The sequence below is a fragment of the Petromyzon marinus genome, chromosome 27, assembly GCF_048934315.1.
Source record: "Petromyzon marinus isolate PM22_M1 ecotype Great Lakes invasive population chromosome 27, UKy_Petmar_22M1.pri1.0, whole genome shotgun sequence".
In the NCBI taxonomy this organism is placed as follows: Eukaryota; Metazoa; Chordata; class Hyperoartia; order Petromyzontiformes; family Petromyzontidae; genus Petromyzon; species Petromyzon marinus.
Window position 1 is genome coordinate 11,413,912 of NC_133693.1, and position 13,958 is coordinate 11,427,869.

A 13,958-nucleotide genomic window follows, 5' to 3' on the forward strand; every position below is an offset into this window, starting at 1 on the left:
CGAATCAACATGCGTTTTAGTATTTGGCTGCAGTCAATTTCTACATGATATATCCTTCGTTGAGCTATCATTTATGGCCAGATCGCTTCTCAGAATGATCTATATAGCTCAGTGGGCCTTACCTGGTAAAGTAGTTTTCAGTTTTAATAGTTTAATATTTTTGAATATTTCAGTGATCATAATTTACGCCACTTAAGTCAATCCACTGCTCTATCTGCCTTATCATGCTGTCTTGGCCATAGGGGTTGTTTGACCATGCTTCAGCATGCTGGCCACTACAGGTCGACAATATCGCTCGCCACTGGTGTTAGCCGTCACCGAGAATCAAGCTCAAGTCAGGGGATTCGTAGCGTGTAAATCCCCGTCACCGATTCATCAACCCTATGGGAATCTAATTTTTGTAATCTTGACTCCGATGGGTAATTCAGCTTATGTACTGTATGTGTAGTTGTTGTCTTGAAAAACACTCGTCCCCGTCATAGGAATGTGGAATTTCAACTGTTGGCACGGGACTGCCTGTCCACATGTTGGTTGGAGCATGGGGATGTATGTATGAGAAACGATAAAAAAACATTCCAGAATGATTTTTAAGAGGTAACATCACACACATGTTTCATTCACTATGCTAGAGATAATATCTATTCACTTCTTTTCTCAAACGTTTCGTGAAAGTGTTCTTGTATTATCGCATTCCCAAACTTTACTCTTATCAGTCGCGTTTATAAGCTATAGATTTGCATCATTCAGTGGATGTCTCACGGAAACAGTTTCCCAACCATAGGCATGTGGAATTCTCGCCACGTGCCAAGGGACCACCTGCATGGTTCCATCGCTGTTTTGATAAAGGAGGGACACTTACTTTTTTGGCCATATATTATACATCCTCCTGCATATACATGGGTGAAATGGAGTATGTTGGCCACAGCTTGCACTGTCTAGGCGTAAGCTTTGGAAATTGTGCAATGAACTTTGGCCCTTGGATAAGTGTGAAGTGTTCAATGCCAGTCCACGTCTGACGTGTTGTGCCGTTTGTAAGTGGAAATTATTGACCTCGGTGAAATTTCAGCCGAAATGTTGGTTGCTCCATTTTAGCAAATGCACGTTCATTTTTACTTGAATGTGGTTACAGTGCAACGTCTCACCCTAGTCGCCTCGGGAGGACTAGACTATAGAAGGATATGTGCAAAGGCTGGATATGGGAACATCATTTGACGTTTACAATATGCACAATAGGTTACAAGGCGCGATATTATGAATCTCACTGCTGGATAGAGTGCACATGTGCATATCTTGTGAGGATATATGATCTTTAGATAAATCGCCGTGACTGGAGCGCTGGTGCAGTGGTTACGCGCTCTGCGATAAACCTGGCTCCCCGAGTTTGATCCCCGTCCACGGCTCTCGATTGTGGCAAGTGGTATTGTAAACCGGATCTCAGGGATCCCGTCACTACTCTTCATTCACCAGCCCCGTGAAGTTTGGTCAAACAACGTGGGGAGGCCTTCATCTAGCAGTGCATTGTTAAAGGACTGGACATTGCTAATTATTCATGACATTAATGTACGAAACTTAATTTTTAGTTGATGTATTTTGTACGGAGTACTGTATTCCCTTCAATACATTTTGTAGATGGTAATTGAACGGTAATCCCTTGAAATCCTATTAGATCCTGTTTTTGCAAAGAATACGTACAATCTAGGTTTTCTGGAATGAATAAAGGGGGCAAATGTTTACAAGAGAATGGTATAATTTTGGTAAGTGTGCAATGTTATTTTCAGAGTGCAGTATTACAGAGGGGGCAATGCGTGTCGATCTGCTTGGTACGCAAGTATGCGGCAAAGGACAACCGATCTTGACGCAATTTTTTTCTCAGCAATTCATCGAAGGCTTCATTCACTATACTCGCTTCACTGTGGTCTGCAGTCAATTCAGTTTACTCTTGCGTCCACAAAGCATCTTGCTGCCGTGCACTCGGCCCGCCTGCTTTGTTTCCCCACCCCTCTGCTTGCTTCAAGTGGTTGAACCCAATCTGATTTGGGAGGCAAATGAGCCGGTGACATCATTGTGCCATCATGACACGGGCCGGCAGAGCAGAAATACAGCCGTGACCACACCTATGAGCTTGACATCACGGACGGTAATTTGCCTAGCGTGCTTTGACGCAGGCGGGTTAACAAATGTCGGTGATTTAAGGTACCATATATCGGGCCACATCGTCGAAGCCTACTGCTGTGTGCTCTACGGAGGACCCCCCCCCCCCCAGAGAGCGTGGCGTCATTTAAATTCACGGGCCATTGTGTTCCAGTGCCTGCACAGATCGCTGTTGCAAAAGAATAAAGGTTTATTTCAACAGGGTGTCTTGCCCCGTTGCTGTAAATAAATAAAGGAACTGATAGTTTTGCATGTGACGTCACAAGACTGGCTCACAAATGCGGTGTAAACACACGCTGCTCCAAACCAGTTTGCGGCAAGCCCCCGTGTGAGTGAAACCAGCTTGGCGGAGTAAACCTGCCTTTAGTATCAACGCCAAAATGTAAATGAATGTTGCAGTGAACCATAAATCAGACGTGGAATGCAGGGGACTGGAGTTGCCGCAAAGTGTTGCCTATGACGTCAATGTTTGAATTCCAATCCTGATTTATGCTACACCCTTGCATTCATCAACACGTTTGGCTCTGTGTCACAGGCTCGAGCGGGCAAAGCCACGATGAAGAGTTATTTTCTTTTCTTTTTTGAGTCTCACGCCATTTCCAAAAATGTACTGCAACATCTCTGGTCGTGTGTACAGTACGGTACATGGTTAATAATAGGGGATTTAAAGGATTCCTGATTGAGTTGTACCTGTGTACGTCTGTCAATGTGCACAACTGACGAGCTGAACGCATGCAGAACTGATGACACTTTGGTCACAGTTGGATGTGGAGCGATTTTTGGAATGGTGTGTATCCACCAAATTAAACAACTGCTCTCACGCAATGCTATTCACTGCCCATAGTGGGTGCTGCATTTTTTATTATTCGCCCTGCCAAATACGTCATATATATCCACTGCAAGCATTGCAGTAGCATACATTCCATCGTGCATACTATACATGCTTATGTATATTATATGCCACATTCACCTTAAGTAATATAAAGTCAAATACATCAATTTGATTTCATATAAACTGAACCTAGAAATGAAAAGCAACGTACTTATTTTCCTAAAGAAGGAAGTTTTTAACCAATGTACATGACCTGCTATAGATACGGATTATAAACATGGACAGTGACGATGGAATTTGAGCAACGACTGAAAAGTGCACAAACAAGCATGGAAATGTGCACGCTTGGAATTGCAATGAGCGACAAAAAAAACACACGTATTAGATAACATATACATGAGGTTAGAGACATTGTATTGGTTTAAGAAGACATTGCAACCGGGTACGATAGCCGACGGTGTGTCGAGACTAATGACAGGGCGGCAGCCAAGGGAAGGAACACGCCCGAGAAAATTCGTCCGTCATGGAGATGGAGCGACGAAATCGGCTTGTTTGCCGGAGCTGAATAGATTATCGCATCGGGAGAGATGGTGACGGCCTGGTGGAGGGCTTAACCGAGCAGTGAACATAGTCCCCATGGCTCCTGATGGCGAGGATGGAAATGCAAAGATGTTCTCAATAAGGTGGGGCAGGCTTGCAAGATAGTTTGTTCATAACCATCCTTGAACTACATTGGCACGCATGACGTTAAAGACTTAAAACGTGGAGGGAAAATAACACTGCAATTCACTTTGGCATGGCGGCTTTTTTGGGGGTCTGGGGGGATGTGGGCGCACAAAATGCATGACAATAAGCAGAGTTGACATTAGATTCAGTTAAGGCAACACGGTTGCATAAACAGTAATTTTAGTTGCTGCGTCAGCATTTCCTCCCTGCCCAGCTCGAACACAAGGGAGTTTTAAACAGATGCTGGGAAAGAAAAATATAAGCGATTCAACTTTTTAGATTTTTTGCGCTTATTTTGGTGATGGGCTTCTGCTGATTCGTTTAACTGGAGGAATGTTGCTCATTAACACTACATACGGGCGGTCTCGATCTGGTATGTATTTATGTTGATTAATTGGTTATTTCATTGTTACTACTACAGCAGAACATTTCTTTAATGCCGTATTATTTTTTGGCAACATTTCATAATGGCGTATTCTTGCGTTAAACACTCTCCGAATATTACGTTAACCCTGTTGGTATTTGGCAGCTTAAATGGAGTACAGCAGAAGAACGACGTAAATAAACGAATGTGCAGCACTTTTTAAATTCACTGCTAGAAGAAAAGCCCCCTCCATGCCTGGTTGGTCACTGTGGGAGTTGTTTGACCATACTTCACCACGCTCATCTGTGCAGGTGGGTGAAGAGGGCACCTGGGACTCGTTCAGATGCTACTCGTTGGTCACGTTGGCCACGGCTGGGAATTGAACTCGGGTCGGCGCAGCCCACTTGACCACTGTGCCACCACTATCCCGTGCATGGAATTGGCGTGCGTATTGTCCTAGAATGTAAAAATAAATATATAACAACATCATGCCATGTATGCTTGTGTGCATCCCCAAAGTTAACGCTGGACTTTGATCACAAGAACATCATCCCATTTGAATGCCCCTTCAAGTGAAGCCACCTTTGCCCAGAGTGCAAACATTCAGCTTCCCGTGCGAACTTCAAATAAGATCAACTTCTGAACAATCCATCTTGTCACTGCGCACGATGGTGGGGGAGTTGAAGGAAAGCCCACAGATTAGCAAGCAGAATAAACGTATTTCCAACTTGTTCCACATGCACCTCTGGCATTTACATCTTGCAGGCATGTAGTTTCTTGGCTTACAGATTGCTTTGGCAGGACCGGTTCAGAGAATCGTCACTGGTGTTGGCCGTGAGCGGGCATCGAACTCGGGTCGCCAGATTTGTAGCGCGGCGCGCTAACCGCTACACGACAGCTCTCCATCCACCGTGAGAACACTCAACAACTGACGTTGGCACTGAGCTGGCAAGACATGCACCAATAATTGCGAGTGTTGTGGACCGTTGATAACTTTTTTGCAAATGGAGAGCAGTCGTTCTAGCCACAGGTTTCATGAGTGTATGTTGAACTTTATTCTCACCGTACGTAGCCAAGCGCGCTAAACGGAGGTGCGGGTGAAGGACAACAAACTGAAGACAAAAAGCAGTCGTAAAGACGGGTATTCGATCTAGATGATTTAAAAGTGCATAGCTCCAGTGGCTTCCTAATATTAGAAGGAAGAGCATTCCAGACGGCCGCAGAAGCGCATCTGAAAGTGCGCGATGTCGTGAACCGTCTTTGTTCGATGGCGGAGCCAAAAGCCTCTGTGAGGATGACCGTGAGAGTTTGCGTCATGGTTCATGCTCCTTGACGAAATCGGCAAAGTATTGTGGTTCATTTGTGGCAAGCACTTTGTGTGTGATGAGTGTGCTTGGACACTGAAGATTATCTTTGGGGCAGTCTAACTCAATTTAGGGGCTTTGATGATCCGTGAAATAAATATGTATTCCATGATTTACATATGCGAGGTGTTTCTGCATGTTTTATATTTATCTGTACTTGTACATTTACACATTGGATAATCGAGAGTTGACTGTATTTTCTGTTTTGGTTTACTTTCAAAACACGTGTGATAGATAATAAAGATGTATTATTTTTTTCTAATTTCGCTGATGAGAATTCGAATCCAGTTTAGCGGTGCTGACTCTCGGTGCTCTCGGATGGTAATCGCCCTGTGACCACACCGCCTATAACTTGTGTCATAATTTCACACGTGTCATAATTTCACGCTTGTCGATGCAAATTATATTGCGCCTAATTCAATGTTTAGGTAGAAAGCGGCGGTGGGAAAAGGTTTCCAGCAAGTACACGTTTCTACATTCATTCAGGAAATTGCGTGGCCTCCCACTGGGTATAATGGGAGTTGCCCGTGTTTCCCCCCCCCGCCGCCGCCCTTGCCCTGCCCACCCCGTGGTATCGGTATCCAAATCCGGGGCCAGAGTGTGGAATTTCCGTTGGAGCATCCACGATGCCACCTAACAAACTGTCCCCAGATGAGACTGGGCTATGAGGCTCCCTGCATCCCGACACGCAAAGACAAGAGACAAAGATCCCCCATGTAGCCTTAACAGACTGTTGGGGCAAGTGCTGTTAGCGAGCAGCACCAATGAGGGGGGTGGGTGGCCAGCACCACGTACAAGCCGCCTTTGTCTCCCCAGTGGCAATGTTTACACACCGCACCAGGTGCTCATTTGAGGCTGAGTCAACCTCGGAGAGGTCCAGGACCGGTTCAGAGAATCGTCACTGGTGTTGGCCGTGAGCGGGCATCGAACTCCGGTCGCCAGCTTTGTAGCGCGGCGCGCTAACCGCTACATGACAGCTCCCCATCCACCGTGAAAACAACAACAACAACCGCTATTCGCCACGAAGTGGCGGTGACGTCACCACGACGTTCAAAAACACTCACACACACAGATAGAGATTCCTCCCTTTAGCCCGATTTCCCAGACCGACGAGTGCTACCCACACATGTACTGCACACTCAGCCATACGCATCCACGCGGATGCGTGCGAAGTGTCGGGTAATTATGGGAGTTTGTAAATGTGCGTGTAATGTACCCACAAACACGTAATGCATCGTCATTTAAAAGGCGGCTCATTCACAGTGAAACTCCTCTTCTCCGTGCCCCTAATGCCTGCTCTTACAATTGTGTGTCTCTGAATCTATTCACAGAAAATATTATTAATGCGCCATTCATGAAATGCGGCAAAATCACTGCCCTAATACCTAACACTCATGTATGTTAAACTTCTTTTGCACCGTATGTAGCCAACCGTGCTAATTGGAGGTGTTGGCCAAAGGCCAACAAACTCAGCTGGGTATCCGCACAGGGAGTGTGCACAGACGGGGGCAATGTTTTGTGAGATTAAGTCAATATGCATTATCTGTGTATGCATACTACACCATCCTATTTACTTTGGTGGTAAGGAAGAATGATAATTTCTCAATCCGCCTCGCCATCGTGAGCCATTGACAAACCACGAACGAACGAAGGCATCCACAAGCTGCCGCCGCTTCTCATGATCGTGCGGTGCAATAATAGAACATCCAGCAGCTGCACCAGAACTAATTTTCATCCCTGCATCTCCGTAATGGACGTCCACTCGGATGCTCGCCATTCCTCGACTCCCACTCCGTTAAATTTTGATTTGAAGCTTTCGTGACTGCAGTGATTCATATTCTTGGTTCTTTCGGTAAAGTCACGTTTTATTGTTTTATATATATTTTATTATTTTATTGTTTCCCTTCAACGTGACTTTACCGAAAGAACCAAGAATACATCCCACTCCGTTATTATACCTAGCAATCGTCCATTGTCCCCTTCGAGCAACGCCTTCAAACTATCGCTTTTCCTAATAATTAGGACGACGTTATTAACCTGTGTATGTTCTCTAACCCGCATTTTTACTTTCTCTCAATATCATCATAATATTAGTAGTAGTACCAAGGCAATGTGTATTACCACGCGCAATATTTCACCGGTATAAATTACCACTATTTTTTTTGGGAGGGGGGGGGGGCTGGGAGCCAAGCTCCCGTATCACTCAAAAGCTAGGTGAGAGAAAGGGGTTGCAGCCTTTCTGTGTCCCTTAAGTCGCTGTTGAGATTGAATGCTGTGAATGTAATTCCAAGCATATGCATCTTTCGTTCCACGCGTAAAGTGTGCACTTATCGGTTTTCGTTTTATCTTTTTGTTAATGACGGTGTTTCTGAACCCTGTCAGAGCAGGCGGTACACGGTAATGAAACACTTTCTTACGTAGACCTAGCCATCCGTCCGACCATGTTCTTCATGATAACCGTCAGGAGTTATCGTGCTGGAAGAGCGGTTGGTGAGATGTGTTAACTACCTCGCCTGGTATACAGGAGGTCGTGGGTTCCATTCCGACCCTGATGCCTGTATATTTGGAGTTTGCGTGTCTCGCTGCCCTTGGTCGCGTGGATATATTCGTTGGCTTCTCCGGTTTTTCCCTCCGTATTTAGAATCAATGTGCGTTGAGGGTATTTGCTTGGTATACATTTCCACTTGATAAGCCACTTTGTTGAGCTTTTGTTTTTGATAGCCAGGTTGCTTCTGAAAAAAAGCTACATAGCTCAGTGGGCCTTACCTGGTAAAAGAAAAATACTTTTAGTTTCTCGATGCTTGGAAGCACGGCAAAGTCCTTGTCAAGTGGCAAAAACCTGCCTCGTGAGTTGCGTGGAAGTGTGGCCACTGGGGTTTGGCCTAACCCCAGTCACTCCGCCATTTTTAATGAGTACCAATCATGGTGCGAAGCAGTTTTTTTTTGCATAGCGGAAACTGCTTTGGTTGAATGGCATAGGAACTTTTGATGAGTTCCTGCCCATTTTGTGCAGAAAATTACGAAGAAACGGCTTGGCCGAACACACGATTAGACCCCATTATCTTGAGGTTTTGTGTAGACTCCAGTGCTTGTGTGGACCACCAGCACCATATGTCTTTTAGGATGGTATTTGCGTTTCAATCGTCCATCGCGAATACAATGCTTGATCGGTGTACATGGCTTAAAATTATTATAAAACCCATAAAAAAAAATCGGAGGCCGAGTGAAGAAACAAATTAAGTTTTATATTTCTACGCCGCTGAAGACAAATCGACATCTCGGTATTTTTGTCAAACGTAGAAACGGAGATGTGCGACTCTGAGAGCTATGGCGTTGTAAAAGTGCACACGCATTGTGCACGCATCGCAGTGTGAACTTCTCCACCCCCGCCCCCCCACAAATTGCACCAGTTACTGATTAGGCGATTGACGTAGGCAAGAAGAACCCCCCCCTCCCCCAAACATCGGACCATAATTTAGTGGGGCACTATTGAACACCACTATGGGGAGGGTACATAAACATTTATTTGTTTATTTAACATTGAATTGTAGTTGAAAATTCTGCCGAAATATTACATTCAGAGGTTTCCTTGGGTTTGATCACGGAAATATAAATGTGTCGTTAAACCCTACACAGCCAATTAATGAGGTTTGTCACTTAAACAATACATGCCAATTCGTTACTATTTCAGCACAACGATTTGTTGGATAGAAAACCCAAGTAATCTACAATTCCCCAACACACTGGCGTGCTGAACTAATAACGAATTGACATGTTTTGTTTACATGACAAACCTTACTAATTGGCTGTCGGATGGTGGTGGGTTTAACGACGCATATTTGCGCGATCTAATCCAAAAAAACCTCTTGGATATTATTGGTCGCGATAGCCTGCCTGTTCAAACTATTGCATTCAGGTGTTTCTCCCTTTTTATGATATCCAATTGTGTCCCATTGCACTGCATGCGAAGCTGCCACAGGTGACACCGAGGCTAGTGGTGGTTTTGCAAGCAAAATCCAACGCTGATTTCAAAGACCTTTGATAACGCGTTTGTACATTCGTGCTTGAATTTTCACCGCTCGACCGTATTACCGCTTTTGAGCATTTGCCATTTCCGCTCACATCTTGATGTCACAACCTGACCATGTTTTTGCACGAGTCGATTTCAAATGCATTGTGTCACAACTAAACAAGAAGTAGAGTAAAAACATTAAATGTATAGCACTTGCATACTTTGAGGTGTATTTGAAGACGCAAAGCATGTTACCGAGTCTTGCGAAACAAACGAGGAGTTACAGTACAGTTTTATAATTGTATGCCACAAAGTTAATGAATTTTAATACGCATTATCCGGTCACTCTGGAAAAACCTGGTTTGGCTGGCTTTCATCACCGCTGCTTGTATGTGGTAAAATGGGGACTTTTTCTACTTTATTGGCATGTACTTACTGTTATATATTCTCCGCACTTTGCTGGAGAATGCGACGGTTTGTGTCTCGGCTCCACTCCCCGAATTGTCTTATTACAGCCATCGTTCTCACGTGGACTTTTGAACCCCTCTCTCTGTATGCGCGTGCGTGTGTGGGGAGCGGTCGTGTAGCGGTAAGCACTCTGCGCTACGAACTCGGCGACCCGAGTTAGATTTCCCGCTCACGTCCAACACCAGTGACGATTATCTGATCCTGCCCTGTGCCTCCCCTAGGTCGACTCGGCATAAAATGAGTACCTGGCGCAGCGTGCTAAAACGTCGTCAACTGGGGAGACGAAGGCTGTCGGGCGTGGCACTGGCCTCCCACATGCTCGTGTGCCCTACCGCCGGCTTTCATAGGTGCTCGCTAACTAGTACTTGTCCCGACAGTCTGTTAAGGCTACACGGGGGATCTTTGTCTTTGTTTAGTGAGTGCGCGCGTGTGCATGTGCGCGCGCGTGTGTGTGTAATGCTTGCACATTCTGTGCAAAGTGACGTTTGCACGTTGGCCGGTCGCTGAACTGCAGCTGGTTATCTCTGGCTCGGCAGGAGTGAACGAGTTGCCATTATGAGCGATAAACCAGGGGCCACCTCTAAAAGCCTTCGGCGGGAGGGGGGCGGCTTGTTGGCTGTAGGGTGTGGAAGTGCTCCGAGTTTCTGGATCACACATCTGCATTGCCTCGAGTGGTTTGTAACAACAGCAGCAGCAGCATCAGCAGAAAATTGACTGAACGTTGTTGATCGTTTGCGGAGGAAAGGCGGTGCGTAACCTTTCCTTACCATTGAGGTACCCATCTACACCTTCCTCTTGTTCAATAACAGCCGTCGGCACTTCTGCAGTAATACTATAATAATGCTAATAATACACTGTCCTTGGAGTCTCATTTGTCATCTTAATTTTAACGCGCTAAATCCGTTTTGAGGACGGTGTCATCCTTTTATGTTGAAATTTCGGCTTTTTAAGTTCGGCGTACCTTTTTGCACACTTGTGTCGTTTACCGTTTTTGTAATACTCTGTCGCGTGATACGCGGACTGACGTTTTGGGCTGCCTCGCCGTGTGTGTGTGTGTGAGAGAGCTGTGAGATAGTGCGTGCTTGCTGGTGTCTCTTCCTTAGAAACTCCTGTTTTACTTGCCAGGGGCTGTGAGATAGTGCGTGCTTGCTGGTGTCTCTTCCTTAGAAACTCCTGTTTTACTTGCCAGGGGCTGTGAGATAGTGCGTGCTTGCTGGTGTCTCTTCCTTAGAAACTCCTGTTTTACTTGCCAGGGGCTGTGAGATAGTGCGTGCTTGCTGGTGTCTCTTCCTTAGAAACTCCTGTTTTCCTTGCCAGGGGCTGTGAGATAGTGCGTGCTTGCTGGTGTGTCTTCCTTAGAAACTCCTGTTTTACTTGCCAGGGGCTGCGAGATAGTGCGTGCTTGCTGGTGTGTCTTCCTTAGAAACTCCTGTTTTACTTGCCAGGGGCTGTGAGATAGTGCGTGCTTGCTGGTGTGTCTTCCTTAGAAACTCCTGTTTTACTTGCCAGGAGCTGTGAGATAGTGCGTGCTTGCTGATGTGTCTTCCTTAGAAACTCCTGTTTTCCTTGCCAGGAGCTGTGGGATAGTGCGTGCTTGCTGATGTCTCTTCCTTAGAAACTCCTGTTTTCCTTGCCAGGAGCTGCCAAATGAACCGGATTATACTCCAGAGCATGATTCAGCACATGGCGCCAAAATGGTTAGTCAAAATCAATTTTACAAAAAAAAACATGCTATGCTAATTTGTACTTTAAGTTTTTTGTTTAATTTTTTTGGTACTTTACACTCCGAAGGGGGAAAAAAAAACAATCTCAGCTTATTGTCAATTTATAACGAACACAAGTTAAGGCACTTTTTAGGTTAATTATCTATTGGCCTGGAACATATGCAAGGTGAGGATGGAAGCTAGCACTGTTTTTGTCTTATTATTTAACTTTACAAATTTGGCTGCGGGGGAGGGGATGCAACATTTTTCCGTGTTCCAGCGGAGCACTTTAGTGATGCCTGTGGCCCTCCCTGGCAGGATTGGAAGTCGGTGCAGTCGGTGGCAGTGACTGCGTCGGGACGGGAGTTGTGTGCATTGTGCCAGCAGCCTCACGCCGCCACCGCCACCCTAGCCCAGCGGTTCTTAACTGGGGGCATTGCACCCCTTTGGTCCTTAATCGTAAAAAAAAAAATGTACAATGTTAATAAATACATGGCTTTGACGAAACAAAGTCGTCGTACTTGCGTTGCCGTGCTTAATTTGTGTTTTCGATGGTTTACCTTCGAAAAAAAAAAACCTGGCCATGTCCCGCACCCCCATAAAGGGCATCCCGCACCCCCAAGGGGAGCGTGCATCACCGGTTAAGAAGGACCACTGCCCCTGCAGAACGATAGAGGAGGGAAATTACTCCCGCCGTTTGTTTGCCTTCACAGTGGCCATTCAGATGATTCTTAGGGTTATCACAAACTGACGACACGTTTTTTGAGGGTTTGAAAGGCGACTATATATTGCCATCGTTTTAAAGTTTATATCTCTCACTGTATTTTTTTATTTTTTTATTACTGTTTATGTACTTGTGCTTGCTTTACTTTGGGGGGGGGGGGGGCTCCTCTGTTTGCTTTTGGATGGCAGACGTGTAATGATATTAAAACAGAATTGCATTTTATAATCGATGTAAACTAGTTACATATGTATGTTGAACTTCCTTTTTCGCACCTTACCTAGCCAACCGTGCCAATCGACTAAACACAAAAAAGTAGTATTAAATAAATTAGTTTTCAATCTAGATTTAAAAGTGCATAGCTCCAGTGGCTTCCGAATATCTACAGGAGTGTACAGTAATTGATGTAACATTAAAACAATCTCAAAGCAATGCTTCAACAAAAGATAAGATATTTTTTCTCGAAGAAAGGAAAACGTTCAAGCGAATGCATTATTATATAAGAATAAAAAATACTCGGTCATGCTCTCAGGATTCATCCGAAGATCTGTGCGAAGATGTAGAATTATGGGTTCGATGCCAAAACGGTGCAGCTCACGAGCCCTGTAAAAAAATAACATGCTCGCCACAAGCTAGCAAAGCGTCCCGTGTTGTTATGTTTTCCCTAAAAAGTTATAAAATATTTAGCTTCAAGGATCATTTGAACAGCTTACGAGAGATTTGTTAAATGGGATTTACACAATACCTGGTCCGACGTTCGTATAAATAACACGTACAGTAGTCTAATAAACGTTAGATTTTGCTTCATATGTTGATGCTGTACAGTGTAAACTCGTAGCGAGTAAGCCCATCATTCAACATGGTGCTTAGGCCAAGCAGGACAGTATTAAAGTGCTTAGATGAAAGCATCGCGGAATGTAACTTAGTGATACATTTCATTGTCTGTGCACGTATGTTAGTTGGATATTCACGCGCACGGTGCGAACCACTGAATAACCCGATGGCCAGTTTCTCTTGCCACTCGCGGCTGCACGGATGTGGACCCGTCAGCCGTAAAAAGTGTAGGCACTGTAAACTCTCCATAATAGTGTTTTTTTTTGGGTTAGGTCTCGTAAACATAAATGTGTCGTTAAACCCGCCACCACCTGACACAGCCAAATTAAGTCAGGTTTGTCACGTAAACAGAACATGCCAATTTGTTACTAGTACAGCACACCGGTTGTGTTGGCGGGCTTAACGACACATTTATTTTCACGCGATCAAACACAACCTGTATTATGGATGATATTGGTCGTGAAAGCTTCCGTGTTAAGCTGTAGACTCTGCGATGCCATTTTTTGCAAAAGCAATATCCACCGTGCATCTGCATCATAGGCACGTCTGGGCAAAATAACCGCCACAATTTATGTTTCCACGTCTTTGCGTCTTTGGTCGGGGACTAGCTGGAGGAGCTAAATAGCTGCTTGTGTCACCATGGCAAGGCATGCCAGAGATCGTGGGGGGGGCACTGCGCAGAGAGTGGACAAGGATGGTGCTGATTGACTTGACACTATTCACCTTGTTATTGTAAAGAGCTCCGTACACGAGGGCAATCCAAGACGCGGTCGAGTTATGACA

The 13,958-nt window shown here is 45.1% G+C and overlaps 1 protein-coding gene across 4 annotated transcripts in view; it reads left to right on the forward strand.

Moving 5' to 3' along the window:
- The window catches only part of LOC116946533 (high affinity 3',5'-cyclic-AMP phosphodiesterase 7A-like), a 119,475-nt gene that overhangs the window by 20,446 nt on the left and 85,071 nt on the right, over window positions 1-13,958 (forward strand). The window contains exon 1 of one of the 4 annotated variants that reach the window (XM_076070121.1): window positions 11,558-11,614. The exons of the other annotated variants lie outside the window; for them this stretch is intronic. Within the exon in view, the coding sequence (XP_075926236.1) occupies window positions 11,612-11,614 (3 nt within the window). The 5' untranslated portion in view covers window positions 11,558-11,611. Of the gene's footprint in view, window positions 1-11,557; window positions 11,615-13,958 lie in introns of those variants that run through there. 4 annotated transcript variants of the gene reach the window in all.